The sequence below is a fragment of the Elephantulus edwardii genome, unplaced genomic scaffold, assembly GCF_000299155.1.
Source record: "Elephantulus edwardii isolate Elephantulus edwardi_28Jun2011 unplaced genomic scaffold, EleEdw1.0 scaffold00273, whole genome shotgun sequence".
Classification (NCBI taxonomy): domain Eukaryota; kingdom Metazoa; phylum Chordata; class Mammalia; order Macroscelidea; family Macroscelididae; genus Elephantulus; species Elephantulus edwardii.
The window spans coordinates 931,349-935,304 of record NW_006400023.1 but is presented as its reverse complement, the minus strand read 5'-3'; the positions used below and the strand labels follow the sequence as shown (position 1 = coordinate 935,304).

At 36.8% G+C, this 3,956-nt stretch overlaps 1 protein-coding gene across 1 annotated transcript in view; it reads left to right on the top strand.

Moving 5' to 3' along the window:
* LOC102873747 (heat shock protein HSP 90-beta-like) overlaps positions 1-74 on the top strand; it is a 2,146-nt gene extending 2,072 nt beyond the window's left edge. Inside the window, exon 2 of the mRNA XM_006900138.1 lies at positions 1-74. This exon is cut by the window's left edge and continues 4 nt beyond it. Coding sequence (XP_006900200.1) covers positions 1-74 — 74 coding nt within the window.
* The last annotated feature ends 3,882 nt before the right edge of the window (positions 75-3,956 follow it).

Genomic DNA, 3,956 nt, shown 5'->3' with positions numbered 1-3,956 from the left:
GTGCTGCTGTTCCTGATGAGATCCCCCCACTTGAGGGTGATGAGGATGCATCTCACATGGAAGAAGTCGATTAAAAGTTCCTACTGTAACACCCCGTTGCCCCTGTATAGCATCCCTGTGTCTCCCACAGCAGCCTTGAGTTGCCCTCTCCCATCTGGCTCCATCTGCTGATAGCTAGTATTTTTCTTTTCTGTCCTGTGTGTTAACACAGGATGTAACTCTGGCCTCAACCTCAAGAATGAGGGTGGGATATTGTATATTGTGAGTTTTGTTTATTTTGTTCTGAAAATTAAAGTATGCAAAATAAAGAAGATGACATTTAAAAACAAAACCTAGTACCTTCAGGATTGCAGTGCAGCTTCTTGCCATTTGGTCACCAGAGTTCCCTATAGACTTTTAAATTAAAATAACCAGTAGCTGGGCTTTATTCAAGTCTTCTGGTCTATATCAAAGGAGACAGTTATTTATGTGGCAGCTTACCCATGCATTTGATATCCAATTCTGATCCCTTGTTTATCTTGTGATACTTCAGATGAAAGGAGACCAATTACGGTACCTTTGATGACTACAATAAACTAGGAGAGAGAAAAAAAATAGAAGTCCTGAGAAATAACATTACACCATTTGATTGTGTTGTCTCTCAAAGCCATTACCTTACACCTTAAAACCAAGAACAAATTCCATGTAGTCTTTGGTTATGCACATGTAGCTTCACCAGCTGCCCTCTTTTTTTGGGAGCGAGGTATGTAATAAAGCCTTTAAACTGGCAAATGTTTAGATTGGCTCCTAAACATGAATTCCTCTTAGTAGAGAATATTTAGTTAGTAGAAGTAAATTTGGTTACATCTTAGATGTTTAAAAACTGTAATCATTTAAGAAACAAATAATTGTCAGCTTTTTAAGTTATGTGAAAAATAGGGGGAAAAGCAGATTCATGAAAAACAGTAAAAGACGAAGACCTATGTAATGAAGTAGTGACTTGGGGAAACTTGTAAGAGAAAACCTAGGTATGGTTTTTTAGCGAAAACCTTATTCTGTGCTTCCTGACAATCAAGGGAAATAGAAGAACAGATTGCTGTGAGGAGGACTCACATTGATACTTCCCATCTATAATCAACATTGTGCCCCCAAAAGAGACAATTCTGCCTGGAAATTTGGATTGCCGTATAAAGGTCATCTTAACTCTGATTGATCAAGACTCCATGAGAATCAACTCTGTCATATGCTTTGGCAGTCTCTTGAGTGTTTGAACACCTTTCCCTGTCCTAGAACCCATGGACTAGTATCATGACAAATGATTGCAGAAGATTATATATATTCAATGCTGGAAAAATAAACATATATAGAAACACTTAACAGATGTATTAAAATACTTGAAGGTTGTTATGAAGAAGAGGTATGGGGTGGGGAAGAAAAAAGAACTCATATTCATTGGACACTTGTGACATGTCAGGAGGTTTACACTGGTTATCTTACTTAATCCTTATAGTTGTTTTAGGTAGTTATTATTAACCTCTTCTAACAGATAAAGAAGGTGAGGCTCTTAGCTATTAAGTAACTTGCTTATGGACATGTAGCTAGTAGGCCATGTAGGCAGAACTAGGATTCAGAATTGAAATGTCTCAAGAATGCATGTCATGAGGCTGTGATTTTTTCAGTTATCTCAAGATCCTTATTCTGCATAATTCCAGAGAGTAGAGCATGGCTGAGGCTTTCTGAAAAGCCGATTTTAATTTCTGTTAAGAACGTTATAAGGAATGGAGCCCTATGACAATAGTATGGGCTGCTCCTAAAGTTATGAGTCCTCTGAAATGAAAGGTGTTTAAATAGAAGTGGAATTATTTTTATTGACCAGGTTCTGCAAAGAATTTTGCCAAGAGAAGAAATGAGGTGAGAGTGACTTACATTAAAGGGCACAGGATTCTTCAACTCTAGTGTCTGTGATTTTAGGTTATACTTTTTACATAGAAAATAAAAATTGGATTTTGCCTTATATTCTCTCTAGCCCTTTTGCAGTTATATCTACTTTTCAAATCCTTAAATCATGCTTGGAAGGGTGATCAGATGGCGAAGGAGATGAAGACCCTCAACCAGGTGGATTGACATAGTGACTATAGCAATGGGCTCGAGTGTATCAGAAGTTGTTCATAGGGTTGCTATGAGTCATCTTGATGACATCTGTTTGTTTTTTTTCTTGTTGTATATCGTTGAATCGGATATGACTGGCACAGGAGAAGATTGTCCCTCCTTCCCCAGCAAAGCATCTGGTGAATTTGAACCAAGCTTCTTCACAGTTGCAGCATAGCTTCTTGCCACTAGGCCACCAGGACTCCCTTTGATGATCTTAACTACAGCCACAATCAAGACAGTTTCATTAATACCGATACTTTTAAGTGGCTTGTGACTCAGAAGGATGGTAGAGGAAAAGGAGGTGGCTATCTAATATTTTAAAAAGTAATGAGATTGCTATATAACAAGCCAAAGGAGCCTTGTTCTTATATGATGTTAGGGTGCTGACTGAAAAGTTGTTGACTAAAATCTATTGGCTGCTTGATGGGAGAAAGACAACAGTCTCTTCCTATAAAGATTTACACCCTCAGAAATCTGATGGTGTAAATTTTCACTCATTCATTTCTTTTTCTGTGACCAGCTGCTTTTAGAGCCTCCTAGACTGTTTCATGTAATTGAGAATATGTCTCTAAGCTTCTGTTTTGTTTCTTAATTTTATTTGTTTACTCTGGGATCAGTTTTTCTGTATATCTTGTTCTTTCTCTTTTATACCACTGACTTATCCATATGGCCAAGTATCCTTAAATTGCACATTTATGTTAATAAAAGATCTGAGTTTTTCCTGATTTGTATAAGCAAGTCTTTTAGCTCTACAATGCTTCTGTAAGTGGGAAATCTGTGGCAAGATGAGGAAGTGTTATTGACCAAGGGTAAAGAATAAAAAATGAGACAGAGCACCAAGTATGTATAAGAGAACAGAGAGGTGAAGCAGGGAGCCATCGAACAACTGAAGCCCAACTGAAACCTTGAATCCAGCTTCCTTGTGTCTTTATTGAAAACTGCCAAATTACAAAGAGAATTCTATGCAAATGAAGCTAAGCTCTTTCTACTGAAAATCTTATGCTTGCCTCAGGAGGGAAGGGTTAGCAAATATAATACAAGAATTGTGTAAATGCTTAAGGTTTGCCTTAGTGCCTACCCCTGTAAACAGCTAAAGTCTGCCTTAGTGCTTCAGGGTGAATTCCAGCTTGTATCAGCCCTTCCCTCATATCCTGATACAGCATTTGGTTTATTATAAATATTTAGTATGATATTTGGCTTCCCACAAGGAAGGGACTTACAAATTTTCAAGGAAGTGGTGGTTGGACTGCAGATTTGCCAAATTTCAAATGCAACATTTTTTTAGCATTTATATTAGAAGCCTCAGATTTCAGAGTCTACTTGTCAGTAAATAATAATAGAGCACCTACTTCATACCTACAATAACAAGTGGTTATATGCTCCCACTATCATGCCTTAGAGGACATTCTCACCTATAGCTTTCTCCACTTTTTCAGTCCTAAATAGTTTACTATTCATTTTCCATCTTCCATAACTTCATTGAGTTCTGTTGCTTGGTTGTGCTTCTCCTGAATTGTGTCCATAATTGTAGCTTTTGTTGGTTTATGCTTTTATCCATATACTTTTATTTTAGGAGATTCCAGGAGGGACATTAGACATTTACTCAGTATGTCATCTTGTACAAAAATTGTGACTTTTATAAATAAAAAGATGATTAAAATAGAAATCTAAGCTGCAGCCCTCCTTTTATGTTGCTATTTTTTACGGTAGTATAGAGGATCACTAAAACTTATTTTCAAGTCTTTTTTTATTTTTTATTAAATTTTAGTAATTTTTATGAACATTTACAGAGATGTGGGGATTTCATTCATTCATTGTTGCACTAT